We start from the raw sequence: 27,912 nt of genomic DNA, 5'->3' as shown, positions 1-27,912 counted from the left end.
TACACAAAAAGAACAAGAGGGCTGTAACTCAAGCAGTAGAGTACCTGCCTACTTAGCAAGCCTGAAGCCAAGTTCAAACCCCAGTACTACCAAAAAAACAAAAAAAAAAAAAGAGAAGAACAAGAATGTATATACTTTTGAAAAGTAAAAAAAGCATAGTTATTAAAATAAACAATTATAAGGAAAATGAGAGAACCTCCCAGAAAGTTAAAAAGGAGAAAGGAAGACTAAAATTATAAGCGAAAAGACTAGAGATGAAAAAGAAATTAGGAAGCCTGACCATCAACAATAGTTCTAAAAAAGAGAAAATAGAAAAAGCAGATGAAATAAAAGTGTAAGAGATCAAATTTCCCTGAATGGAAGAACCCAGGTTTTCAGATTCAAAGAGATCACCAAAACACCCAACACCATGAACTGATGAGTTAAGAGCAGGGTTCTAGAGGAGCTGTGACACCCTCCTGCCCAAAAAAAAAAATACTTAGATATCATTGGAATTTTTTAGGCAAAGAACAAAAGTTCCCAGTGACAGGGGAAGAAGTAGAATCAGAGTAATCCCAATTTTTTTTTCTTCTGAGGTACTGGGGTTTGAACTCATGGCCTCGCGGTTGCTAGGCAGGCACTCTACCATGTAAGCCCTTCTGTCAGACCTTTTTTGTATATTTTTTATATTTTCAAGATAGGGTCTTGAGAACTATTAGCCTGAGCTGGCCTTGAACTTCAATCCTCCTGATCTCTACCTCCTGAGTAGCTATTATTACAGGCATGAGCCCCCCAGTACCAAGCTTAATATCAAACCTTTTATCAGAAATTCAGGTTAGTAGAAAAAAAGAAAAAGAATTGCAGGTTACTAGACCATAAAAGGGATAAGGATTTCAGTATTCTGAGGGAAAAATCTTTTTAGTCTAAAATTTTGTACACAACCAAACTATTAAATACAGGGCAAGAATACCAGCACTTCATATACCTAGACATGCATACAGGCTATGTCCTGCACATTTTAAGGAAGTGACTGAGGGACGTGCCCCTGCAAAGTGAGAAAACAAACCAGAAGGAAAAAGGAGAGAAGAAAAGCATGGAATCCAATAAAGATAGCTGCACATAGGCAAATGGAGCAAAGGTTACAATGAGGCCCAGTGTGGCAGAAAGACAGCGGGGCAGGTACCTCAAGCTCAAGATGAAAAATCATAAACTAGATGATACTATTAAGGAAAACGTAATGTTTGATAATATAGCCAGAAAAAATAACCAACTGCCAGAAGCAGAAAGGAATCAACTTGAACATGGATTGACATATATTGGATTTAATGCTGCTTTCTGTACCTTAATAGTCAACAGTCTTTTTCAGTGTATCTCATATTTGACATATGCTGATCTAACTGATGGCTTACCAATAGCAATGATTCCATTTTTGACAGCAAATGTGTCTTACAATGGTTTTATAAGTTCACCTTTGAGTGCAGATAATTTTAATTTAATTGTGAACGCTGTACCATGACATGGGTAGACAGGCTGGTTTTGGTTTTAGTGGTTTGTACCCTGTTCTCTTGGCCATACATGTGAATGGTGGCCCTACAGCCATGTATAAATCAGCCCTGCTACCAGAGGAAAAAACCACCTTAAATTACTGGATTAAAATTTTTAAGCCTTTTTTTTTTTTTTCCTGGTAGGACTGGGGTTTGAACTCAGGGTTTCCTGATTGCAAAGTAATTGCTCTATCACTTGAACCATACCTCCAGACCATTTTTGTTCTGGTTATTTTGGAGATGGGGGTATCTTGAACTATTTGCCTGGGCTGGTCTCCAATTCCTGATCTCAGCCTCCCAAATAGCTAGGATTACAGGCATGAGCCACCAGTGCCTGGCTTTCTCAGCCTGTCTTTAGAAAGATAATCATTTTCCATCTTATTTTAGATTGTGTTTGCAGCATACCTTCAATCTAGACAATCTAAATTATTTACAAAGGCCTTTCAGTTACCTGAACCTGGCTTAAAAAGTCACTGATTTTAAGGATGCATGTATACAAAAGTAAAATGGTAACTAAATCAGTAAATAAACATAAAACTTAAAAATTAATTTTAAAATTTAAATTTTTTAAAACAGAAAAGCATGGGGCCCAGAAAGCTACATCCAACCAGAGTAACATCTGGGAACAGAGTTTACAGAGACTAACAATCACAAGGACTCTTAAAAAAAGTCTTTGGGACAAAAAAAAGAAAGAAGAGGTAAATAACTAAAACCCTTGATAATACAGTAAAATCTTTAACAATAGAGTGAACACAATGAGTGAAGTAGAAAGTACCTTCTATTGCAATTCAACAATGCAGCCAGGTGTGCCAGCTCATGCCTATAAACCACTCACAAAGCAGAGGAAGGAGGATCTCAAGTTCAAGGTCAGCCTGATCTACACAGTGAGACCCATCTCAAAAAATAAACAAAATGAACAAACAATGGGACGTTTGTTTTACTTGCAGTGGCAGTGGCAGAGGGGTCACAGCATTAAATCCCAGCAGAAGAAATGGGAAGGCTTCTAGGGCTCTCCATTATAAGCTTTCCAGTATTACACTTGTTTAACCACAAACCAGAATTAATGAAGAAAAAATTTTATGTTTACACCTACTAGAAAAATACGTAGAAAAATATTTAGGATGCATTAGTGCAAACAGCAAATTATTAAACTATAAATCACATAAACTAAGCAGTTTTTATAAAAAACATATTTCACCTAAGTCAAGCTTCATTATAACCGGCGCACTGTGATTTCCTGCAATTAGCACTTAAAAGACACTTTTAAAAATTGTGGCATTAATACATTTTCATTTAGCTAACTAAACAAAATATATGGAGAGAAAGGACAACTAGAAGAATACACAAAATTGTACTCATTTGCACTAATTATCATGAATGTTACAGGTTATGCTTTTTAGAACTTCCCAACCACACAAATTAAATATGTAAAACACACCCTCTGTGTAAGTGGTTTTCCGTTAGAGTAATGCCACACCCACTATTCAGATTTACCTTGATTTGGAATAAAATTTTAAAGCCATCTAAAATGATTAGAGACCACTATATGTCACAGAGACAAAACAATGTGAAAAATATTCAATTCTTATATAATAATCTGTCTTCATGAGAAGAAAAAATCAAAAGAAATATCCTAAATGTTTTATTTTACATTTGCCCGACAGGGCTGATTACTTTCAATTTTCTTTTGTAAAAAGCATGCAATTCAGAAAAATCAACTGTAACTCTTCAAGATAATTTTTCACTGATTCATGAAGATCAGGTTTTCCACTCCCCTTTTTTTAATCCAATCTAGTATTTTCAATTTCTAAAATCATACTTAATGGACTATAGCAGGTAAGCAAATACTCCGTTCTTAATAAAGTATCATGGAATCATGAAAGTGTAAGCATCAAAATCTAGTTTCATCCAATGAATAAACTTCATACCTAAAATGAAATGCAAGCAAAATGTTCTTCAATCTGTTCAGTAACACTATTGAAAACTAAGTATCAAATGTGAATGTATCATTTATTTTTTCCACTATCAAACAAACTTGGCTGCCATTATTATTTATACTAAATGAATCTATAAATGAGGAAGATGAAGGTGAGGGACTAGGTATGAAACAGAACAAGAAACCTCTTTGCAATTGCTTTAAGTGGAGAGCAGAGGGGTTTCTAGGGGGCGGAGAGATGGTGGTGTCAATCTAAACAATGTATACTGTAAGCCTATTTGAAACTATCACAATTCCAGAAGGGAGAGGAGAGAATGGGAGGGAAGATGGAGGGAGGGGAGGGGGAGGAAAAAAAGGAAACTGCCCTGGATCCCTCAGACTAGTTCTGATGAAACTGCTATTAAAACAGGGCTGGGAGGCAGGGGGAGGAACAGGCTGGAGCCTTTGAATAATGTAATCTGGTCCATTCTCTCTAAGGGTTTTTACTATCACCAGAAGTATGACACTAAACATTTACTAAGTTTTGCTTTGTTTTCCAAACAAAGTAGTACTGGGGCTTGAACTCAGAGCCAACACCTTGAGCCACTCCACCAGCCCTTTTTTGTGTTGGGTATTTTCCAGACAGAGTCTCACAAACTATTTGCCCGGCTAGCTGCGAACCTTAATCCTCCTGATCTCTGCCTCCTGAGTAGGTAGGATTACAGGTACAGGCATAAGCCACCAGCGCCCAGCCCATTTACTAAGTTCTTATGTCATATATGATAAGGAACTATTCGCTTTACTACCAAAAGAAAAATAGAGCTAAGTAGAAATTTGTATTTAGTCTGATGCTTTCCCTCAAGGAGAACTGAAAAATGAGTAAGTGAGCAGATTTAACTGAAAGTAATATACACAACACCTAACTGATCATAATTTGATTTATTCATCCCGTTCCTGAATAGCACAAGCAAATTTTTTAATGATCTTATCTTCATAGTAGAAATGTTTTCTAGCTGGGCACAATGACTCGAGGAGTCTATAATACTAATTACTTGGGAAGCAGACATAGGGAGGATCACAGTCCAAAGCCAGCTCAGGCAAAAAGTTCACAAAACCCCATCTCAATCAATGGCTGAGACAAGTGGCATGCAACTGTCATCTCAGTTAGGCAAGCACAAATAGGGGGATCACAGTCCAGGCTGATCTAGACATAAAGCAAGAGTCTATCTCAAAAATAACCAATGCAAAAAGGGGAGCTCTTTCCCCTGCCTTGCTTCCTCTACCCAGCAGTCTATCCACATCCCTTTCCTTGCTATCATATGCTGTTGTCTTAAAGAAATCTGGATTTGCTATCCTGATTTTTCTCCTAGGCCAATGATTCAAATATCCAAACATCCAAAGATTGTTATGGAAATCTATGCAGAAGTACCTAGTTTATTCTGTTTTCAGCTGATTTTTTTTCAGAAAATGATTTATTTATACATACCGAATTGACTGGGGGTTCATTTGGCTATGAAATACGAAAAGCTCTAAGTTGAATTTGTTGCCAAGCTCTTAATCAATTAACCACCAAATGAATTATTACAAATTCAACCACAACCTGAAAGCTCTATGAGACAGGGATGTCCCTCTTGTCACAGCTGTTTCCCCAGGACATATCATTGTTCCTGGCACATAACAGATACCAAAGAAGTAGAAACAATAATTTGAAGGTAGGGATATAACAGGTGACCATCTTCAAAGCTCAGGAAAAAAAAGAAAACAAAAACCAACAGACAAGTTGTACTACATGAAAAGTCAAAAATCCTACAAATTAAATTATAACAAAATGCTACTAGGTTTTTTTTGTACACAGAACTATGTTTATTGCACACAAACAGAGAAACAGAGTTATGGTTCTGAATGTTTTGTTCCTCCAAAATTCAGGTTGAGCTGGGCACTGGTGTTCATACCTATAATCCCAGCTACTTGGGAGGCAGAAATCAGGAGGATAGCAGTTCAAAGCCAGCCCTGGGCAAAAAGTTCATGAGACCCTATCTCAAAAACACCCTTCACAAAAAAGGACTGGCAGAAAGAGAAAAAAAATAGACTGGTAGAGTGGCTCAAACACTAAGAGCACTTCCTAAATTCAAACTCTAGTCCCATCAACAACAACAAAAAAATTCATGTTGAACTTAATCTCCAAACCAACAATATTAAGATGTGGGGCTTTCAGGAGATGATTAGGTCATTACAGATGGAGTCCTCACAGATGGGATTAATGACCTCAAAAAAGAGCTGCAAGAAAATCCTCAATAAAAATACTGGCAAAACAAATTCAACAACATATCAAAAAGATCTTACACTATGATCAAGTCAGTTTCATCCCAGTGATGCTTCAACATACACAAATCAATAAATACAATACAGGATATTAACAGAAGCAAAGACAAAAACCACATGATCATGTCAATAGAAAAATGCCTTTGACAAAATTCAACATCTTTTCATGATAAAAGCTCTGATGAAAATAGGGATAGAAGGAATATACCTCAACATAGTAAAGCTATATATGACAAGCCTATAGCAAATATCATACTTAATGGGGAAAAACTGAAACCATTTCCCCTAAAGTCAGGAAAAAGACAATGCCCACTCTCTCCACTCTTATTCAACATAGTCTTGGAATTCCACGAGAGCAATTAGACAAGAAAAAGAAATAAAAGGAATTCAAACCAGAAAGGAAAAAGACAAACTATACCTATTTGCAGATCACATGATCTTATACCTAAAAGATCCAAAAAACTACACCAAAAAATTGCTGACCATCATAAACACCTTCAGCAAAGTAGCAGGATAGAAAATTAATTTACAAAAATCAGTAGCCTTTCTAAATACCAACAATAAACAGACTGAGAAAGAATACAAGAGCCACAAAAAAAAAAAAAATACAATACCTAAGAATAAACTTAACAAAGGAAGTGAAAGTCCTCTACAAGGAAAACTATAAATCGCTGAAGAAAGTAATCGAAGAAAACTACAGAAGATGCAAAGATCTCCCACACCCAAGGATTGGCAGAATCAATATAGTGAAAATCACTATACTACAAAAGCAATCTACATGGTTAATGCAATCACTATCAAAATTCCAATCACATTCATCACAAAGATTGAAAATCAACCCTAAAGTCCTTTTGGAAGCACAAAAGACAGTGAATGGTGAAGGCAATACTCAGCAAAAAGAGCAACGCCAGAAGTACCACAATACCCAACTTCAAACTATACTACAGAGCCATAGCAATAAAAGCAGCATGGTACTGGCACAAAAACAGATACGAAGACCAGTGGAACAGAATAGAAGACCCAGATATGAATCCACGCAGCTATGCTCACCTGATTTTTGACAAAAGTGCCCAAAACATACAAATGTTGCTAGGAAAACAGGGTATCTGTATGCAGAAAACTGAGACTAGATCCATGTCATTCACCCTGTACAAGTATCAACTCAAAGTGATTAAGGACCTTAAACATAAGACCTCAAACTTTGAAGGTAGTGCAGAAAACAGCAGGGAATACACTAGAATTAATAGGCATAAGGTAATAACTTCCTCATTATAATTCAAATGGCTTAGCAACTAAGAGAAAGGATTGACATGGGACTACATGAAACTAAAAAGCTTCAGCACAAAAAAAGAAATCGTCTCTAAACTGAAGAGGCTGCCCACAGAATGGGAGAAAATCTTTGCCAGCTATACATCTGACAAGGGACTGATAACCAGAATATACAAGGAGCTCAAAAAAACTAAACTCCCAAAAAAAAAAAATTGACCCAATGAAGAAATAGGCATATGAACTGAACAGAGCTTTTTCAAAGGAAGAAGTCCAAATGGCCAAAAAACACATGAAGAAATGCTCAACGTCCCTGAACATAAAGGAAATGCAAATCAAAACCACATTAAACTGAATGGTATCATCAAGAACACAACAAATGTTGGCAAGGATGTGGGGGAAAAAGGAACCCTCATGCACTGTTGGTGGAAATGTAAATTAGTACAATCACTATGGAAAACAGTATAGAGACCATTAAAAAAACTAAAAATAAAACTGCCATATGATCCAGTAACATCACTCCTAGGGATTTTCCCAAAGAAATGTAAGTCAGGTTACAACAAAGACACCCGCACACCCATATTTATTACAGCATTATACATAGTAGCTAAGGTATGGAAACTGCCAAGATGTCCCACAACTGATGAAAATGTGGCATTTATATACAATGGGATTTTATTCAACCATGAAGAATGAAATTTTGTTGTTTGTCGGTAAATGGATAGAACCGGAGAACATCATCTTAAGTGAAATTTGCCAGGTTCAGAAGGCCAAAAACCACGTTTTCTCTCATATGTGGAATATAGACCTAATACAAGTACAGCAATATTATGAAAAACAGGTCATGCTAAGGGGAGGTCACATACAAGAGAGTGAGGGTAAAAGAATGAAGTTAAAAAGGTGAATATGGTTGATGTACTTTCTATGAAGAATGAATAGAGAATTTTTAAACCTACTGAAGTCACATAAGAAGGGGATTAAGGTAGAAAGGAGAAAATGGGCGGGAAACCAATTTGAGTTATAATACATATATACATGGAAATGTCACAACAAAACACCCTGTGTAGCTATCTTAAAACAAAAATGCCATTTTTTTCCCCAAACAGAGAACAGAAAGGCAAAACAGGTCCTGTCTGGGGGGCTGGTACCTGTGGGAGGGAGGAGGATATAAGGAAAGGGTGTAGGCAGGTGAGTGTAGTAGAAATATTATGTACTCGTGTAAATAGAAAAATGAGACCTGTTGAAACTATTGCAGGAATGGAGGGAGGGAAATACAGTTGGGGTGAACTCAACTATGTAAGAATTTTTGTAAATGGCACAATGCACCCTCAGTGCAACAATAATATGGTAATTTTTTTAAATTTTTAAAAATTTAAAGAAGAGCTGCAAGTAACTAGATAGGGCCTTTTGCAAGTCCACCTTCCAGAATGTGAGGACGCAGCATTCACCCTTCTGCCATGTGAGGGTTCCAACCTAGAAGAAAAGAGCTACCTTCACTAGACACCAAACCTGCCAGCACCTTGATCTTAAGACTTTCCAGTCTTCAGAGCTGGCAGAGTAGCTCACACTATAGGAGTGCCTGCCTAGCAAGCATGAGGTCCTGAGTTCAAACCCCAGCATCACCAAAAAATAAGGAAGTAAAATAAAAAATTTTTTAAAAAGGTAAGATTTTTCCATCCTTCAGACCTGTGAAGATACAAATTTCCACTCTTCACAAATTACTCAGACTCAGGTGTTTTGCTATAACAGCATAAGCAGATTAATATTACCACTAGGGACTTTTTCTTCTAAAGAAGCTCTCTGATGGTTCCAAGACATTCCTAAGATTTAGTCTTCAGAAGACTGCACTTTCCTCTTTACAATGTAGTAAGAGAAGATGAGCTATCGCCTTGAAATAAGCAGTGAAGGGACTGAGGTTTACAAGCTCAAAAGTAGTTAGGGACATAGATACTAATGCTAATGTATCAAACAATCTCTCTTGAGCACTTATGCCAATCACTTCTCTGGACACTAGAGATTCAGAAATAATTTGGTGCATATAAGAATCATCAAGGAACAGAGGGCATAGGGTCAGAGAAGCACAAGCTCTGGTTTCATTAGGGTGTGGTACAATTGAGAAGCACTTCAGATCATTCCATTTATACATGTTTGGTACCATACCACTTCCAGGAAAAAAAGTAATATGAGAATAGACAGGACAGAAAACTGGACTGTATTCACCACTCAGGTGTATACTAAGCCATAGACAGAAGAGCAGGAAGGGGCCCAGACTCTTATCAGAAGGAAAAGTCAAAATACCATTGGGAAGTGGGGATACAACATGGGAGATTCACTGCAATGTTAAGTTAGAACACTGTGGATTAGGAACTACATACTAAGCCTCACTTTTGACCTCAATTCCTGACAAAATAATACATTTCTCATCTCAAAAACCTTCTATCATTATAAAAGATACTCTAGATCTCCCACCCCCTAAAAAATCAAGGAAAAACACTGGCAGATAATATATTTAAAATAAGTCTTTTATATATTAATATCCAAAGCCCAGGCAATATGTTCACTGTCAGAATGACATAGTTTCAAGTGGTCTATCATGATTCAGTTCTATACATAAGTAGATGTTCTTCATTCAAAATTGAATTCTGCTTCCTAGTGCTTCCCATGGGCTATGTTCTTATACTGCCTGTATAGATATAGAAGAGCAAAAGTAAACCTACCCCATATACGCTTCAACCCAGCCCCTGTGCCTGGTCTGTATTGTGAATGGGAAGACATGGGGTGGGAGGAAAAAAAACCTTTGAATTCAAGGCTGGAAGTGTACCTCAAGTGGTAGAGCACCTGCCTAGCAAGTGTGATGCCTGAGTTTAAACCCCAGTACTGCCCAAAAAAAAAATACAAAATTGAATTCAAGAATTAATTCTTCACAGCAAAGTAAAAATGCTTATGATAATAACAATAATAACTAAAGGTTTTCAGCTGTGTAGAAATGCTAGATAATTTGAAAATCTTCCATATTAAAAAAAATTAAACCATACAAATACTAAGATATGGGAGAATTATTTCCTTTTTAACCCAGGTGTAAGGAAAGCCTTTCTAACTATGATTCAAAATACAGAAGTAATAAAACACTAATAAATTTGACACTATAAAAATAATAAAATTTTGCATAGCAAAAAAAAAAACATGAAAACAGTCAAAAAGACAATAGGAAAGAGCCATTGTCAGGTAATTCTCAAAAAAAGATAAGCATGACCTTTTAACAAACAAAAAGGTGTTCAATCTCACTCATAATCAAAGCTGCAGAGACACCACTTCTCACTTATCAGATGGGTGAAAATTTTTTAAGTTTTACTACACATTCTGCTGCTTACAAACTGCCTATGGAAACACAATCCAGTACTACCTTTCAGAGCAGAATTTGGCATGTCTAATAACACTGCACATAAACTTAGCCTCAGACTCAGCCTCCTGTCCTGCTAGGAATTTGCCCTGAAGTTACAGATTCAATAGTAATTGGGGGATATGGAGAGAGAAACAGATCAAAGGTAATTTGCTTCAGCATCATCTGTAAATGCAAATTACTGAAAACAATCTAAATGCCTATATACAGGAGAGTGATTGAATAACCCGCAGTAGCAAGGAAAAAAAATAACCTGCAGTACATCTACAAAACAAGCTATAAAAATGGGGAAGATGAAGACACATAAAGATGAAGGGAAATGCACTTATTTCTAGAATATACTTTTAAACAAAAAGCAAAAGTACAAATGACTATCCAGTTCTAAAGAGTATGTAAAACTTACAGTCTGGATGTTGAATGGTCCTCAAAGGCTCATGTGTTAAAGGCTTAGTTCCCAGTGTAAACTATCAGAGAGCAGGGGAACCTGTGGGAGTCAGAGCCTAGTGGGAGGTCCTTAGGTCAGTGAGGACATGCCCTGAAAGGGGATTGAGGGACCCCAGTCTCTTCCTCTCCTTTGCTTCCTGGCCATGAGATGAGCAGTGAGTATTTTGCTAAGCCACGCACTTATACCATGATGTGCTGCCTTACCCCAGGACCAAAGCACAGGGCCAATCGATCATGGACTGGAACCTCTAAAACCGTAAGTCAAAGTTACTTTGGAACACAGTACACTTACTGTATACACCAAGGGGAAAGTCACATTGAACTATACAAAAACATGCTCTATTCAACTAGTTTTCCAGGAAGAGTTTGGAAAGCAATTCTAAAACTATTTTATGTGTACTACAGTAAATATTATGTATGAAAACCAAGTTTATCATTGTCAGAGAGAGTAACTGCAAAAAGAAAAGCAAAATAACATGAATAAAATGTATGGTGTTAAATTGGAAGTATCAGTACAAACTTGTGATTTGGGGAAAAAATGAACATATATACATACATACACACACACAGAAAGACACAGAAATCAACACAAAGTACATATGTAATATACGCACATTTCTCATAAGTCTTTTGAGGGGGCTGAGAAGCAATGATAGTCCAATACTAATGAGGTCATCTAGAATCAAGAGATTGGCTTAGGTCAAACATAGTGGCTGTACCTATAACCTCAGCTACACAGGAGGTGTAAATAGGAAGATCAAGATAAGAGGCCAGACTAGGTAAAGAGCAAAGTCCCTGTCTGGTCTGCAGAAAATTAAAGTAAAATGAGGTTGGTCATGGCTCAAGAGGTAGAGCACTTGCCTATTAAGAGCAAGGCCCTGAGATCAAACTCCAATACCACCAAAAAATAACAATAATAATAATAATTGGGTTTCTGAAGCTGGGTATAGTGATTCACACCTGTAATTCCAGAACTCAGGATGCTGAGGTAGGAGGCTTGTTGAGTTCAAGCCCAGCCTGGGCTACAAGAAAGACCCTGCCTCAAAAAACCAAAAGAGAGACAGGCATATGGCACATTATGGCTATAATCATAGCTACTCAGGAGGAACATAGTTTGGGGCCAGCCTAGGCAGAAAAGTTAGCAAGACCCCATCTCAACTAGTAAACCAGGCATGGTGATCTGCATCTGTAATTCCAGTGACAAACAAGGCACAGGTAGGAGGACTGAGTTCTGAGGCCAGCCCCAGGAAAAAAAACAAGACCCTAACTGAAAAGCAACTAAAGCAAAAGGGGCTGGTGGGTATGGTGCAAGTGGCAGAGCATCTGCCTAACAAGCTTGAGGCCCTGAGTTCAAACCACAGTACCACGAAAAAAAAAAATTCCTAAATATCACTCACTGGTTACAGCTGATTCCAGGCCTCAGATAGAAAAAGTAAAACATAAGCCTGAAATATCTGGTGTCAGAAAGGAAGTGCTCAAAAAATGAAGGGGAGATGTCAAAAAGACAGGAGTCACTGAAAGGAGCTCTCAATGACCAAGTCTGACACACTCTGAACAAGAAAATAATTAGCAAAGTATATTATAACCCAAGGAATATAACACAAGCCTATGATTCCATACTGACAGAAAATTTTTAAAAAAGAAAAAGAAGGAAAAGTTCCTCCTTCCAGGTGAATTCCACTATTCTAATTAGCAAGCATTATGGTTCTAACTATTTCAGGCACAAATCATCAATGAATGTTAAAATGAGCAGGAAACTGGAAGAAACAAGATAGTTACGCAGTTTCTCCCCCACAAGACTCATATTAAAAACAAAGGGAGCCCTTTTGGCTCTCTGAGCGGCAAGAACAAGCGCCTTACAAAAGGTGGCAAAAAGGGGGCCAAGAAGAAAGTGGTTGACCCATTTTCTAAGAAAGATTGGTATGATGTGAAAGCACCGGCCATGTTCAATATAAGGAACATTGGAAAGACGCTCGTCACGAGGACTCAAGGAACCAAAATTGCATCTGATGGCCTCAAGGGTCATGTGTTTGAAGTGAGTCTTGCTGATCTGCAGAACGATGAAGTTGCATTTAGAAAATTCAAGCTAATTACTGAGGATGTTCAGGGCAAAAACTGCCTGACTAACTTCCATGGCATGGATCTTACTCGTGACAAAATGTGTTCTATGGTCAAAAAATGGCAGACCATGATTGAAGCTCATGTTGATGTTAAGACTACCGATGGGTATTTGCTTTGTCTGTTCTGTGTTGGTTTTACTAAAAAAACGCAATAACCAGATACGCAAGACCTCTTACACTCAGCACCAGCAGGTCCGCCAAATTCGGAAGAAGATGATGGAAATCATGACCCGAGAGGTGCAGACAAATGACCTGAAGGAAGTGGTTAATAAATTGATTCCAAACAGCATTGGGAAAGACATAGAAAAGGCTTGCCAGTCTATTTATCCACTTCATGATGTCTTCGTCAGAAAAGTAAAAATGCTCAACAAGCCCAAGTTTGAATTGGGAAAACTCATGGAGCTTCATGGTGAAGATAGTTCTGAAAAAGCTACAGGTGATGAGACAGGTGCTAAAGTTGAATGAGCTGATGGCTATGAACCACCAGTCCAAGAATCTGTCTAAAAGTTCAGATTTTTAATAGTGGCAAATAAAACATCCTATTTGTGAAAAAAAAAAGAACAAAGGGATGACAGCACCTCCATCACAGACAAATGTGGTAGACACCAACTTTACTAAGAGATCAAAGTTAACAAAGGGGACAATTCCATATTATGTGCCTCATAAAATGACAAGGACTATTACTTATGTAATGCTCTTGCCAAAATGCGTGAGTTGAATCATGAGGAGACAGCAGACAAATTCAATTTCAGAGCAAAATACAAGATTACTGGCTAGTATGATCGAAAGGTGTTAAAAGTCATGAAGAAAAGCCTAAGGAATTGTTCAGAATAAAAGGAAGGAAGAGACATGACAATCTAATGCAAATGTAATTCTGGATTGGATCCTGGACCAGAGTAGGACATTACTGAGACTTCTGATGAGACCTGAATAAGGTGAATAGTTAGACAATGCTAACACAGCAATGTTAAATCTGATTCTGATCACTGTACTCTAGTATCTATATACATACATATATATATGCTTATGCATATATACACACACACATATACATACATGTATAGATATATACATACATATATATATGTATATATACATATATATATGTATGTATATATCTATACATGTATGTATACCTCCAGGCCTTGGTTGGGCTAATGCAAAATTCCTAGACAGTATCTTTTACTGCTAACTATATCCATGTTTTGTATTACACTGAAATTCAGAGATCCTTTAATCTAAATATTGTACTAGATACAACTGGACATTAAATTATAGAATAGGCTAATAAAAGAGATTCCATGGGCCAGGCATGGTGACTCACATCTGTAATCCCAGTTACTAAGGAGGCAGATATCAGGAGGATTGCCAGCCCTGGCAAAAACTTAGTGAGAACCAGTCTCAAACCAACAAGCCAGAACCCAGTAGTATGTACCTGCAATCCCAGTTCCAGGCAAAAACATGAGACCCTATCCCAAAAATAAAGAAAAGGGCTTCAGGTGCATGGCTCAAGTGGTAGAGCACCTAACCTAACAAGTGCAAGCCCTGAGGAGAGGGGAGGAGAGGGGAGGGGATCCTAGCTACTCAGGAGACAGAGATAGGGGGATCACTGTTTGAGGCCAGCCAAGGCAAATAGTTCATGAGACCTTATCTCAAAAAAACCCTTCACAAAAAAGGGCTGATGGAGTGGCTCAAGGTATAGGCCCTGAGTTCAAACCCCAGTTCACGAGAGAGAGAGAGGAGAGCAGGGAAAGGGAAGGAGAGAGGGAGGAAGGAAGGAAGGAAAGAGAGAGAGACAGTTAAAGGCAGCCTAAGATACATAGGAAGTTCCAGGCCAACCTGAGCTACATAACAAGTCCCTGTCTTAAAAAAAAAAAAAAAAAAAAAAAAAAACAATAGCATGATTGTAGTGTCATCTCTATATGATAAATTGCTCTCCATTTTTATTCTTTTTGTTTACGTTATTTCCAAACTTTGTTAAATGAACCTGTCTTGCCTATGAAGTACCCCCCCCAAAAAAAACAAGTCAGAAAATGCTAAATTGAGATTGGTTCCAAGAAAGATGACTGAAATGAAAAAAAAAATTTTTATATTCCCAAATAAAAACCTAATACAATGGAACACTTATACTAGAAATAGAAAGCATATCACATTGAAATAATATCATTATATCCCCCCAATACTGAGATCAAGATGTATCTGCCTTGCTTCCTCTCTCCATATGTGTCTTTTAAGGTCACCACAGGTTAAATGTAAATGAAGGTAGCATGTTACAAAGGGCATAATTGCTACTTTAACATTCAATAGCTTCTGGTAAAAAACTAACTGCAACTACATCATCTTCCAAATAATATATTAAACCTCTTAATTATTCTGAAACATTTTTATGAAAAGTTAATAGGACTTCTACATTGATACCTATTGATAAAATTATTTCAACTACTCTAACGTGCTGAATTAATGGGCCCAAAAAATATAGATTACAAGAGAGCAAAAAAAGTGAAATTTTCTGAGAAAGCATAAAGCCTACATTAGTAACTACTTTAAAATTTAGAATATGAATTTTTTTTGGGGGGGGTGGCGATACTGGGGTTTGAACTCAGGGCCTCATACTTGCTAGGCAGGCGCTCTACCACTTAAGCCACTCCACCAGCCCTTTTCTGTGTTGGCAAGCTATTTGCCCACTGGCTTCAAACCGCAATCCTCCTTATCTCTGCCTTCCAAGTACCTACAATTACAGACACGAACTACCCCGCTACCTGGCAGGAATGTGAAATTTGAAGCTAAGCTTTGTTGTAATACAAAAACATCAATAGCACATAAAATTACAAAGAGTTTATAAAGATTAAGAGAAAAAAGTACTCAAAGCAATAAAATACAGAATGAATCAAGGAGAGTTGGTCATTTTTGATCATAAACTGACAATATATCTATTAACTTTACAAATATCCAATAACTATTAAAGACAAGGTAGTGAGCAGCACACACACCAAAACCCATCTTACTTAAAGATAATACTTACAAATTTAACATTCAGTATAGATTTATGTCAAACAGAACTCTGAAGCCAAAAAATCAGCAGAATGAGAGATAACTGTGCATTGCTTAGATTACTAACCAAAAAACATACAATTATTTGAAACATGCTTATTTTGCTGTTCAAGTCAAAAACTCACACTTCCAAGTAAACTTTCCCAAATAACAAAGCAATGTTCCTCAAGCATAGGGTTATCTGTATGTTTTTAAAATTTTAACTTACCGAGTACCATCTGCTTTCCAGCTCACTTTATAGGGTTTCTGCTCTAAAAGTTTAATATTTTGCTTGTCCATGGAAACAGGCTGTGCTCCAGGGAATCCAGACCTTAAAGAAGAACATTCGACTGCTATGATGGCTGGAATCCATACAAAGCAATACATGTCCTAAACCAATCTCAAATGAGTCGCACTTTTATCATAATGTTCTCCCTATTATGAGATTAATTTCTGCTGGAATAAATTTCAATTTTCATAAAAATGCTAACAAAGATCGTCATTGTCTTGACATTTTAGGACATAATAGGGCTCTACATTGCAAGTATTACTCAAAATTACTGGGTGAATTTTGAAATATTAAAACAGCATGATCAAAATAGTAAAGCAGGTATGTTTACAAATCATCTACTTCAGGAGAAAGCTTAAATCATGGTTCAATTACATTACACATTGTAGACACCATTATCTCTACATCATGACACTTCCAACATGACCTAATTCTGCACAGTTGGCAAATTTCTGCTCCAAAGATGCCCAGAAGCAACAAAACAAGAGAAATGTAAGTCAAGATTAAGGTACACTGGGCTGACAGAATGTCTCAAGTGGAAGAGCACCTGTATAGCAAGCACAAAGCCCTGAATTCAAACTCCAGTACAGCCCAAAAAAAAAAAGATTAAGATACACTGGCAAGGATTTAACACAATAAGGCCAGTATTATTTCTCCATTATTTTCATCTTTTAATTAAAATTATTTCTAGCTAATTTATTAGATACAAGCCAGTAATAAAAGTTCTTCAAATTAGGAATTTATAACAAGTAATAATTCTGTTTCCTCATGTTCAAGTTACATGACAATTTTCTGCAATAGACCAAGACCTAAAAGTAACAGACGAGAGCAATGAACTCCCTCCTGAATCCTCTGGTAAATATTTTCAAAGAATGCTAGGGAGCAGAACATATTTAAAGTTGACTTCCCCAGGTTTCTGATTACAAAAACATGAGGCACATTCACACTTTACCTCTTCTTTCTGAATAAACTGTAAGACCAGTCCAAACATTTACCGGCAGCAATAGAACCCAGGACATAACACAAACACTACACTGACAAAGGTAATTTTCTATTGCTTTAGGAAGATATACAAGTCATCTAATTTCAACTCAATTACACTGCTTATCTTGAAAAAAATTTTTGACATCTTTTTAAGCACTAATATGTAAACTTTAAGATGCAAAGAAAGTATGTCGGGCTGGTGAGTGACTCAAGTGGTAGAGCTCCTGCCTAGCAAGTGTGAGGCTCTGAGTTCAAACCTCAGTCCCCCTCCCCCCAAAAGAAAGAAAGAATGTCAATATTGGCATCAATTTTAAGTGTAGCAGAATTTTATTTAAAACTTTAAATTTTTCTTTCTTACCCTTCCCAGCCACAGAATTGATGACACTTCTGCTGCACCTCTCCTAATTTAGGTTGAGTTGTTACTTGAGTTACACCTTTAACAGTTATACCCTCCAAGAAAATAGCACCCTTTAAAAAAAAGGAGGGGGAGAGGGAATTTATTAGAGGTCAAATCCATTTACAAAGAAGAAATAAATCAGTCTATTTTCATCATCTAAGCAAATCAATAAATGAAACAGAAATAGTCTGCCCTCCTGGGCATGGTGGCCCACACCTATACTCCTAAGAATGGAGATCAAGGCCAGGTTGGTTACCGAAGGACTCCCAGATTCAAGAAAAAAATAACAATTTAAAAAGGCTGCTCCAAGAGGTTCTGTAAATTCCCCTGAGCTTGTACACTAGTTTTCCTTAATCCAGCATATAATTTTCAGTATACGTACACAAGCCAATGCTTCCATCATGTTGTCAAAGCACTCTACAGGCAATTTTCAGTAACCATAATAGTAATAGTAACTTATCTTCTGCTCACTGAGCCACGGAGAGTACCTGGCATTTCACAAACATTCTCTCTAATCCATGCAACAACTACAGAAGAACAAAGGAGGCATAAAGATTTGATTTACTCAAGGAGTAAATAACAAAATTTGAACCCAGGCCTATACTGCAGGGGTTAGGAATGTCATTAGTGGGATATGGATTTTAAAAGAACAAGTACCAAAACCTATACCTTTTTAAACTAAAAGGAGTATAACAGCAGGCAAAGTGGCTAAGCTACTGGCTCAAAAAACCAAAAATCGTATGTTCTCCCTCATATGTGGACATTAGATCAAGGGCAAACACAACAAGGGGATTGGACTATGAGCACATGATAAAAGCGAGAGCACACAAGGGAGGGGTGAGGATAGGTAAGACACCTAAAAAACTAGCTAGCATTTGTTGCCCTTAACGCAGAGAAACTAAAGCAGATACCTTAAAGCAACTGAGGCCAATAGGAAAAGGGGAACAGGTACTAGAGAAAAGGTTAGATCAAAAAGAATTAACCTAGAAGGTAAAACCCACGCACAGGAAATCAATGTGAGTCAATGCCCTGTATAGCTATCCTTCTCTCAACCAGCAAAACCCCTTGTTCCTTCCTATTATTGCTTATACTCTCTCTACAACAAAATTAGAGATAAGGGCAAAATAGTTTCTGCTGGGTATTGAGGTGGGGGAGCGGGAGGGGGCGGAGTGGGTGGTAAGGGAGGGGGTGGGGGCAGGGGGGAGAAATGAACCAAGCCTTGTATGCACATATGAATAATAAAAGAAAAATGAAAAAAAAAAAAAAAACAAAGTGGCTAAGCTATAGCTGCTGGACATACCAACATAAAAACTAAGTAATATTCATCACTGAATTTTTAACCAAAATTCTTTATCTCAGAACTACATAAAGTATCTCTTTTTTTTCATAGCAAGTTATTTTGAAATATCATAGAGAAATGAAGCATAAAGAGAAATTACGTATCAAAAACAAAAAGAACATGCCTGGATATTTTAAAGACTAAAAAGATTAGTCCAGATTTGTGTGAAATCACTTTTAGACCCATACAAGGGTTGGTATCAGTATCTGTAAGACAACTCAAGCTGTTAACGTAATTAAGAAATAAAAAATATGGTCTACAAGCTGAAAGATCAACCTTTAAATGAAGATTTAGCAACTTGAGCCACTGGGGGGTGGGGGGGGAAGAACACTTAATATTTAGTTCACATACATCCTTGTCGAGTGTGGAAGAGTCCTAAGTCTTTCCAGAAGACAGTGATTCTAGTTTCTACCTCTGAGTTGGATCAACTTGTATGGTTATCTAATTTATAGTCTACTTTATCTGCTTTAAATAACCTTAATTATGGTGTTACATGAGCCAAAGGATCAATGAGTGCCATCCCTCTCCTATTATACCATTATCTACCTTTACCAGCCAATTAAATTTCCATTTTAAAAACTACTTCTAATGCCAAGTGTGGTGGCACAGATCTGCACTCAGGAGGCTAAGGCAGGAGTATTACAACTTCAAGGCCAGTCTGTACCACACAGTAAGTTTGAGGCAAGTGTGGGCTATGTAGCAAGACCTTTTCCCAAAAAAAAAAAATAAAATGAATAAAACCATCTGCAATTAAATATGATAAAACTAATGGAGGAAAAGAGCATTTCAAAAAGAAAGCTCAACTAGGTAGATGAGATCTGTAACATTTAGTTATTGAGAATACTCAATGGCTTCAATATCCTTACAAAATTATCATCTTTTATATACTAAAAACACCATTTAGAGAGTTCAGTACTCAGCATCACTACTCTGAAGGTATTAATAACAATGTTTTCGCTTTAATTTTACATGAAGATATTCAGCTTCATGTTCTTAAGAACATGTATTTTCTAAGCAAAGTTAAAAAATAAATAATTTCTAAAATGGGAAAAACAAAAGTAAAGGCAACTTTAAGAAGTTAAGTCTTAAAAACACAAACATTACTTTAACAAATAATAAATTAGACTACTAAGTGGTAAGGTGATCAAGATTAAACCAAACGCTTTCTCACAATATTGCCTCTGAAATATTGAATAAATCTATGTATTTAACAGAGCCAATAAATATTGAGCATCCCAGGGATAGGGGTGTAGCTCAGTGATAGAGCACTTGCCTAGCATGTGTGAGGCCCTTGATTTGATCCTCAGAAACTCAAAGAACAAAAACAAAACAACTATCTAGTAAATATTTGTCTCTATTCTTTTTATTCTTTAATATTTCCTACATTGCATCAGCTTCTTTACTGTTTTAATTCCCCCTATTTTTTTCTGCCATTAAGTATTAAATAAAAAGAAAGGCAGAAATAAGTTTGATAAAAAACAGTAAGTAAAATGCATTTCATACATAAATGATATTTGGTAACTTTAAACTTACATACATTTCTGCCTAATTTCATTATGATAGTTTCCTCTAGTAAAATACCACTTTCACATTATTCAAGTTTTTAGTAACTCCATGAAAGATCACTAATTCTAAGCTATAAGCCACAAAGTCTTACGAGTGTAACTAATTCTTATCATACAATAATTAAGTTTGAAATAACATTTATTTTCTTCACCTTTTAATAAAAAGTGAAATGATAATATATGCTTAAAATGGAAAAAGTGTACTTCATAAACAGAGTGCTAGCCTTAAAACAAAAATTTGTAGATGGCTGCTACCAACAGTAAAAAAAAGAATGAGTGATCCTTTAGGTGGAAATGTAGGAACTTATTACAGAAGATAAGGGCAATTTATGTGAGAGAGCTGTGTGTACGTAACTGTAATAAGCACATTTTGGATAAGGAAAATACATAAATGGCTTTATTCAAAAAAATTATTTCAGACACCAATTCAAAAGAATAAGCAGTATAACTGTAAGTCACACTCTTGGAACTCAGCAATGCATGTGCTCAAAGATAAGTAAAGAAAGTATCTTAGGTATGGAAGAAACCAAGCACAGCACATGTATACTGTTATAACCTACAAAGAATTCACTATAAGTAGTGTATTATTCAAATCATAGTTACATCAATGTAAAAATTAGAATGACTCTAACAAAAAATAAAGTTTCAATCCAAAATAACTTCGTTATGTCAAGAGATGTTAGCTACAAAAAAAAATTAATCACTCTTAGATTGCCTCTTAACCTCAGACAAAAATTAAAGATAAGTGAAAATACACCTGGCGTATCTTTTATACATTTTTATTGATCTACATTAATTGTACATAGTAAGGGGTTTCATTATGACATTGCCATACATACATGCAATGTACTTTGGTTTTTTTTTCTTTTATTCATACATGCATACAATGTTAGGGTCATTTCTCCCCCCTTCCCTGTCGCCTCCCTTACCTACCCCATCCCCTCCCTCTCCCTTCACCCCTCGCTACCAGGCAGAAACTATTTTGCCCTTATCTCTAGTTTTGTTGAAGAGAGAGTATAAGCAGTAATAGGAAGGACCAAGGGTTTTTGCTAGTTGAGATAAGGATAGCTATACAGGGAGTTGACTCGCATCACGCAATGTACTTTGGTTCTATTTACCCCTCCAGTCCTGTCTCTCATCCTTCTTCCCACTTCCCCTTCTCAATCTAATATCTACGTGTTCTTTAGTTTACCTAACAAATGGGTTTGAATTTTTCACTTACAAAAGACTCCTGGCAATCAAGAATCTAGAAATAAGCTGGTGGAGTGGCTCAAATAGTAGAGCACTTGCCTAGCAAGTGTGAGGCCATGAACACACACACAAAAAAAAGAACGAGGGTGAAAATAATCTGTAGAAATAAGCTGGACATGGAGGCTGGGAGGTAGAAATCTGGAAGACTGTGGTTCAAGATCAGCCCAGGCAAAAATTTAACAAGACTCCCATATCAACCAAATAAGCTGGGCATGATAGTGCATGCCTCTCATTCCAGTTAAGGGGGAGGCATTAATAGGATGATGGAGGGCCAGGCTAGCCTAAGCAAAAACAAGAAACCCTACTGAAAGGTAAGTGAAGCAAAAAGGGCTGAGGCTATAGTTAAAGCACTAACCCTGAGTTCAAACCCTAGTACCAACAAAGTAGAGACAAACAGAGAGAGAGAAGGAAGAAGAAAGAAGAATAATCATCTTTAGAAACAGCTTGGCACAGTGAAACCATGTATCAAGTACCTCAACATTTGGGAGGCTGAGGTAGGAGAATCATGAGTTCCAGACCATCTACCTATCAAAATCCTGTTTTAAAGAAAAAAAAAAAAAAAAACCTTAGAAATGTCTGCAATGCCACAATGAGATGAATGAGATTACACTTGTAATCCCAGCATTCAAGAGGCTGAGGCAGGAGGACTGCAAATTGTAGGCCAGTCTGGGCTACATAGAGACCTTGTCTCAGAGAAAAAAAAAAAAAAATAGAAAGAAAGAAAAGAAATAGCCAGAATGGAACAACCTTACAAACCTAGCTAAAGAAACATGACCAATTTTCCATTTTCCTAAATTTCAAAAAGCTTGACAGAAGGCAAAGAATATTATAGTACTTTTTAAACATTACCAGTTTTAACCGTTCTTTTCTCCTTTTGCCAAAGGAAGCACTTGACCCAGGTTCTGATTCCTTTTTTCCATCCTCATCCTCATCTTCCTCTTCATCATCCTCAAAACACCAATCTGGCAATAGAGGTGGTGGTGGTGCTTCCTCTATATCACCATAGCGACGAAAAAGTTCTTTCAAATAATCACCCTTATAGATTCCAGGTGGTCTGGCTTGGGCAAAAGTAGCAACTGCTGCTTCAATACTATGGAAAACAAACACCATGCAATTTCCTCACTATTCTCCATTTACACAGAAATTTACTCATATTCAAGGCACAATATAAAATATAATAGAGGTTTATAAAATGGACAAACCATAGCATAGTCCTCACCCTCAAGGCATTCATTCTGAAACAAACTTGTTTTAATACAAGGTATTGATAATTTCTCAACTCTAAAGCTATATTATTATAAGTGTTTATCAGAAATATAGATAGGGTCAGAGAAAAAGAATTTGAATAGGGCTGGTGGAGTGGCTCAAGTGCTAGAGTACCTGCCTAGCAAGCATGAGGCCCTGAGTTCAAACCCCAGTGCCACCAAAAAAAAAAAAAAAAGGAATTTGAATAAAGCTTTGAGGGTTAAGGTCTGAGTCATTAAAACAGCAGTCAAGGAAGTGTAAATACCAACTGAACAAAAATAAAAGCAAGTTGGTTTTTTTAAGAACCTCCAACAAATCCATCACTAAGAGTACAAGTCATCAGCGAGAGGTAAGCACTGGCTAGGTATGGCACAGAGCGTGAATGCCAGATCTGGAAAGTACGTGAGAACCACTGAGGATGCGTAAAAAGGAAAGCGTACAATCTAATGTGCACTTTGACTAATTATATTCAGGAAAGGATCTACTGTGGGAAAGTCTTTATAAACATAAATAATGAGCCTCCATCAGTCAAGGAGAAAACCCCACTAGTAATATCCCATTCTCTTTAAGTATTTCAGGTAAGCAAGGCTTTTAATCACTCACAACCTAAAAATATACTTCTCAAATAACAGAAACTCAATAAAGACATGCTGACTTGTTTCAATGGAGTAACCCTGTGCTATACTTCCCTTTTATAGCATTGTAAGCTTAACAGCTATAGAAGTCACTATTCAAAAAGGAAAAGAACAGTAATTCCCAAAGCTGAAAACAAGCACAAAATATTGGAAGAATCTGCCTCGGATAATTCTATAAAATGAGGGGGAAAATGTAGAACAGAAAATACATAGTTAATAAGCTTCTTAAGCACTCAACTGAAGTGCTACTTAGTACAAAACAACCAAGTAACAATATTCTAAAGATTAACCATAATCAAAATGAAAAACCCATGGCAAATTATCCTAATCATAAATTCAAGAAACGTAGCTATATAAAATTCTACAAATAAAATACCAATAAAAATTTTTATTAATACTTAAATACATCTTCTTCCACCATAACAAGATATAAATACCTCCAATCCATTTTCTCCACCAAAAAGGCACATATGAGGAAACCAGTGCGATTGAAACCATGGGTACAATGAACACCTAGAAAATAAAGTAGCTTTGAATTAAATTTAATAATATCACGTCAGAGGCCACATTTTGTTTTAAAATTCTAATCTCTCTTCAAAATACTTCAGCTGTTTTATAAAATTACAATGTACATTGTACATTTTAAAAACTTGAAACATCTGTTATAACTTTACCTGTCAATTTAAGTTGTTTAGAATCTAATTTATAGTATCAGATAGAAGCTGAAATGTAACATTGTTTTATTGGTTTAAAACTCTAAGATTTCTCATTAAAAAATTTCAAGAATTCTTCAACTAATATTTGTTAATAAAAATGTGTTTAAAATACAGATAGAGGTATGGCTCAAGTGGTAGAGCACCTGCCTAGCAAGCACAAGGCCCTGGGTTCAAACCCCAGTACCATGAAAATAATTAAATATTAAAAATAAATAAATACAAAAAACTCTCAAAATTTTTAAATAAGGAGGAACATGCAACTCAAAAGGAAGCGCACACATTTCTAATCCACAAATTTTGGGTAAATTTTTCTAGTTGTCCTTTTGATCAATGGCACACGTAGAGAGTCATATCATATTGTAGGGGAAAAAATATAGAAACAAGAGCAGAATAAGCTAATGGAAACATGAACCCATCAGGGGTCAGTACAAGTTGAATGTAACCAGCAAAGGGACTGGCTAGAGGCAGTAACTGATTAACTGATGGATATATAGTTATGTATTTGTTATATATAGGAAAACCAAAGCTACTTTGAAGTCCTCTAGAAACCAGCTGAGTATATCTTTACATTAGCTTATAATCTTTCAAAATAAACTTTAGAAGAAACCTGTTGAGAAAAAGAAATTTACTTTTCCTAAACCCTCTTCCAAGACATATTAAAGATTATTTTAACTACTTTGAAAATAATTATTAACTGTTTTGCAGACATTAACACGTCAACTTTCCTGCCAGGCTAAATGACTCCCCTGCAGAAATCAAAATGAAGCTTTTCCTGTTATCTCTGTTCAACTGGAGAATATTCTAATATTTAAGACTATTTCTTTTTAATGTTACCTTTTACAAAATACTCTATGTATACGAATCATCTTAATCAAATATGAAAATAAACTAGCTAAAATTACAAAAGTTCTAGAAGAAAATATAGGTGATAACCATTGTAATCTTATAGGAAAATTTCTTCAATAAAATACAAAATAAAAAGAAATATTGATAAACTACTTCAAAATGGTAAATGTTTGTTCTTTGAAAGATGCCATTAATAAAAATCATCAGCCACTAGATGGAGGTGTGGCTCAAGTGGTGGAGCACCTGCAGACATGAACATAAGAATTCAAACCCCAGTACCACCAAAAATGTAAAAATTTATTTTAAAAAAAAATCAACCACAAAAAATATTCTCAATACACATATGTGGCAAAGGATGTGTGTCCAGAATACATAAAGATTTCTTATAGCTCAATAACAGAAATACTCTTTGAGGGATGATTTTGAGACAATGTCTTACTACATAGCCCAGGCTGACCTCAAACTCACAATTCTCCTGCCTCTGCCTCTAAAGTCCTGAGATTATACGCATGCAACACCACCATGACCAGCTTGTTTTTCTGAGACAAGGTCTTTCTGTGTAGCCCAGGCTGGCCTGGAATTCACTATGTAACCCATGCTAGCCTCAAACTCCCAATCCTCCTACCTCATTCTCCCGAGTATTGGGATGACAGGTGTGCACCACCAAGCCTGGCGTTGACACCCTAATTTTTTTAAAAATTGAAAGATTTGAACACTTTACAAAAGAAGATCTGCAAAGCCAAAAAGCACATGAGATGAGGATTAACATCATTATCAAAATAATGCAAATTAAAACCAGGATGAAATCCTAGCACACACTCATTAGAATGTTTCAGATTAAAAGAACTAAGCATATAATGTGTTTGCGAAGAAGTAGAGGAACTCTAACTCTCAGACAATACTGGTACGAAGTGCAACATGGCACAATCACTTTGGAAAACTAGTTGATAATTTTTTAAGTTAAATACCACCTATATCAAGTGACTCAGACATTCTTTCCTATTTATTAGCTCAGAAAAATAAAAATTTATGTCTATACAAATATTTGTACAGAGACAAACATCCACAACACAAAGATCATAGCAACTTTATAGATAATAGCCAAAAATGCCAAATATTCCAAACGCCCACCATCAGGTGAATGGATATGCAACACATATACTCACATAATAACTACTACCCAGCCATAAAAAGGAATAAAATACTAAGAAATGAAATAAGGATGACTTTTAAACCACTTTGCTGTGTGAAAGAAGCCAGGTAACAAGTACATAATTTCATTTACATAAAATTCTGGAAAATGCAAACTAGCCTATAGAGACGGAAAGTTGAAAATGACTGCCTAATCTACAATTAGAAGATGAAGGTGCTGGGCACTGCTGGCTCAAACCTGTAATCCTAGCTATTCAAGAAGCAGAGATCAGGAGGATCAAGGTTCAAAGCCATCCAGGAAGACAGTTCTTCAATCCCTATCTCGAAAAAACCCATCACAAAAAAGGGCTGGTGGAGTGGCTGAAGGCATAGGCCCTGAGTTCAAACCCCAGAACCACCAAAAAAAAGAAAGAGAGAGAGAGAGAGAAATGAAGGACAGACAGATGAAGAAAGGAGTGCTGGGGGTATAGCTCAGGGGTAGAGCATTTGACTGCAGATGAAGAAAGGATAGACACAAAGAAGCATGAGATACAAACAAACTCAGGTGTGACTGTGGTTTTATTTGTCAAAATTCATCAAACTGTACATATCAAATAAATGCAATTTATTATATATAGTTATACCTCAATATGTTGATCTTTTAAACTAGATATTAAAATGAGATGCTGGTTCAAGTCTGCAACCGGTATTAATAATGTAATTCAATTGTACGTGTCTAAAACATAGCTGTTTTCAGCAACTGAATTTATCAAAAATAAGTTATAAATTTGATGCACTAAAATAATATTGCACCAGGCAGATTACAGCTGGCTCACAACTGTAAACTTAGCTACTTGAGAGGCTGAGATCAGGAGAATGTTAGTTTGAGGCCAATCCAGGCAAAGAGTTCATGAGAACCCATCTCAACCAATAGCTAGCTGGGTGCTGTGGCATGTATATGTCATCCCAAACTAGGTGGGAGGCTGAGATGAGGACTGCCATTTCAGGTCAGCCTGGGCAAAATGTTCACGAGACCCCATCTCAATAGAAAAAATAGCTGGGTGTAGTAGTTCATGCCTGTCATCCCAGCAACTACAGGAAGGATAAATAGAAGGATCTCAGTCCAGGTGGACCTAAGCAAAAAATGAGATTCTATCTCAAAAATAACCAAAGCAGGGTTGGACGCATGGCTCAAGTGGTAGAATTCCTGCCTGGCAAACAAGAGGCCGAGAGTTCAAACTCCAGAACCACAAATGATAGTTACAGTGATGATGATGATGATAAAATAACCACAGCAAAATGGGCTGGAGGTGTGGCACAAGCAGTAGAGCTACCACCTACCTAGCAAATGTGAACCCCCTCCCTGAATTCAAACCACAGCATACCCAAAGGGATGGAGGCAAGAGGAACTCAAGGTGGAAACCAGCCTGGACTGCATAGTGAGTTCCATGTCAGCATGGACCAAAAAACAAGACCCTGTCTCAAAAAAAAAAA

At 36.6% G+C, this 27,912-nt stretch overlaps 1 protein-coding gene, 1 non-coding gene and 1 pseudogene across 4 annotated transcripts in view; 2 read left to right on the top strand and 1 right to left on the bottom strand.

Annotated features, from left to right (window-relative positions):
- Window positions 1–27,912, bottom strand: part of Rngtt (RNA guanylyltransferase and 5'-phosphatase) — a 315,951-nt gene that overhangs the window by 262,337 nt on the left and 25,702 nt on the right. For all 3 annotated transcript variants that reach the window (XM_074078340.1, XM_074078333.1, XM_074078336.1), the window contains exons 5-8: window positions 24,163–24,238; window positions 22,695–22,935; window positions 17,652–17,761; window positions 16,250–16,351 (exon numbers count right to left, since the gene is read on the bottom strand). In XM_074078340.1, the coding sequence (XP_073934441.1) occupies window positions 16,250–16,351; window positions 17,652–17,761; window positions 22,695–22,935; window positions 24,163–24,238 (529 nt within the window). The remainder of the gene's footprint in view (window positions 1–16,249; window positions 16,352–17,651; window positions 17,762–22,694; window positions 22,936–24,162; window positions 24,239–27,912) is intronic.
- On the top strand, window positions 9,670–9,803 carry LOC141416673 (small nucleolar RNA SNORA51). Its single transcript, XR_012441292.1, has one exon. It is a non-coding gene; the product is annotated as a small nucleolar RNA SNORA51 (small nucleolar RNA).
- On the top strand, window positions 11,058–13,494 carry LOC141415578 (small ribosomal subunit protein eS1 pseudogene; annotated as a pseudogene).

This window comes from Castor canadensis, chromosome 1, assembly GCF_047511655.1.
Source record: "Castor canadensis chromosome 1, mCasCan1.hap1v2, whole genome shotgun sequence".
NCBI classification, from domain to species: domain Eukaryota; kingdom Metazoa; phylum Chordata; class Mammalia; order Rodentia; family Castoridae; genus Castor; species Castor canadensis.
This window is presented reverse-complemented; position numbering and strand designations above follow the sequence as displayed.